The sequence below is a fragment of the Apteryx rowi genome, unplaced genomic scaffold (genome assembly GCF_003343035.1).
Source record: "Apteryx rowi isolate R43461 unplaced genomic scaffold, aptRow1 scaffold_156, whole genome shotgun sequence".
NCBI lineage: Eukaryota > Metazoa > Chordata > Aves > Apterygiformes > Apterygidae > Apteryx > Apteryx rowi.
The window spans coordinates 694,025-695,690 of NW_020447819.1; the positions used below are offsets into that span (position 1 = coordinate 694,025).

General features: G+C 69.3%; 1 protein-coding gene across 1 annotated transcript; it reads left to right on the top strand.

Annotated features, from left to right (window-relative positions):
• The first annotated feature begins 205 nt into the window (after window positions 1-205).
• GCNT3 (glucosaminyl (N-acetyl) transferase 3, mucin type) lies at window positions 206-1,516 on the top strand. The gene has a single exon (XM_026059354.1). It carries the CDS (start codon window positions 206-208, stop codon window positions 1,514-1,516), a length of 1,311 nt encoding a protein of 436 aa, XP_025915139.1.
• Window positions 1,517-1,666: the final 150 nt, after the last annotated feature.

A 1,666-nucleotide genomic window follows, 5' to 3' on the forward strand; every position in this document is an offset into this window, starting at 1 on the left:
ATTTCACCACTTCCCAAGAACCACGCGTACTGGCAGGTTACGCTTTGCCCAACGCCGGCTGTTCAGTGCGCAGGTAAAAGTTCGCGCAGGAGGCGCGGGCAGGCAGAGCCCGGGAAGGCAGCGCGGCGGCAGCGGCGCCGCCGGGCAGCTCCTCGCCGCGGTCCGCGGCTGCACGTGGCGGGCCGGGGCCGCCGGCCGGCCGGCCATGCAGCTGTGCGGCAGGAAGCCGTCGCCGGCGGCGCGGCGGCGCGGCGTGCTGCTGCTCGGCTCCCTGCTGCTGGCCCCCGCCGTGGCGCTGCGCGGCGCCGCCGGGCGCTGCCGCGACGCCCGCCCGGGCGCCGACACCCACCCCCGCTGCCGCGACCGCCTCTACCGGGCGCTCGCGCTCTCCTCCGACAGCAGGATCAACTGCTCGGGGATCGTCCGCGGGGACGTGGCAGCCATCCAGAAGGCTGCCCTCAGCAGGCTGGAGGTGGCCAACAAAAAGGTCCCCCTGCTGCCCGAGGAGTACCTGAACCTGACGAGGGACTGCAGCCGCTTCAAGGCGACGCGGCGGTTCATCGAGTTCCCGCTGAGCCAGGAGGAGGCCGACTTCCCCATCGCCTACTCCATGGTCATCCACGACAAAATCGAGATGTTCGAGCGGCTCCTGCGGTCCGTCTACGCCCCCCAGAACCTCTACTGCATCCACGTCGACCGCAAGTCGCCAGCCACCTTCCAGGAGGCCGTGCGAGCCATCGCCGCCTGCTTCCCCAACGTCTTTGTGGCCAGCCGCCTGGAGAACGTGGTCTATGCCTCCTGGTCCCGGCTGCAGGCTGACCTGAACTGTATGCAGGACCTGCTCCAGAGCCCTGTGCCCTGGCGCTACCTCCTCAACACCTGTGGCACCGACTTCCCCATCAAGACCAACGCCGAGATCGTCCGCAATCTGAAGGCGCTGCAGGGGCAGAACAGCATCGAGTCCGAGAGGCCCTCGTCTGTCAAGCGGGAGCGCTGGCAGTACCACCACGAAGTGACACAGTTCATCTTCCGAACAGCTACACAGAAACAGCCACCGCCGCACAGCTCCCCCATGTTCACAGGCAATGCGTACATCGTGGCCACGCGGGGCTTCGTGGAGCACCTCTTCCAGAGCCCCACGGTGCAGCAGTTCTTCGAGTGGTCCAAGGACACCTACAGCCCCGAGGAGCACGTCTGGGCCACGCTCAACCGCATGCCTGGCGTGCCGGGGGCTGTGCCGCACAACAACAAGTTCGAGCTCTCGGACATGAACGCCATGGCCCGCCTGGTCAAGTGGCAGTACCTGGAGGGCGACACCAGCAAGGGCGCACCCTACCCGCCCTGCACCGGTGTGCACCAGCGCGCCGTCTGCGTCTATGGCGCCGGGGACCTGCCCTGGATGCTCCAGCAGCACCATCTCTTGGCCAACAAGTTCGACCCCCTGGTGGACGAGGCCGCCATCCAGTGCCTCGAGGTGCACCTGCGCCACAGGGCCCTCTACGGCCGGGGGCTCTGAGGGGAGGCAGCGGCGCGGCGCCGCGCTGAGGACACCGAGCCCCGCGCCTGCCTTCTCCGGCAGGCGGCTTCCGCCGGCGGCGCAAGGCGCTGCAGACCCTCGCCGTGAGGAGGGGCCGGGCGGCGGCGCTGGCCGCGGGGCCCTTGGGCG

Excerpts from the sequence above, each read along its gene's own strand:
- GCNT3 (XM_026059354.1), top strand. The coding sequence starts at position 206 with ATGCAGCTGTGCGGCAGGAAGCCGTCGCCGGCGGCGCGGCGGCGCGGC.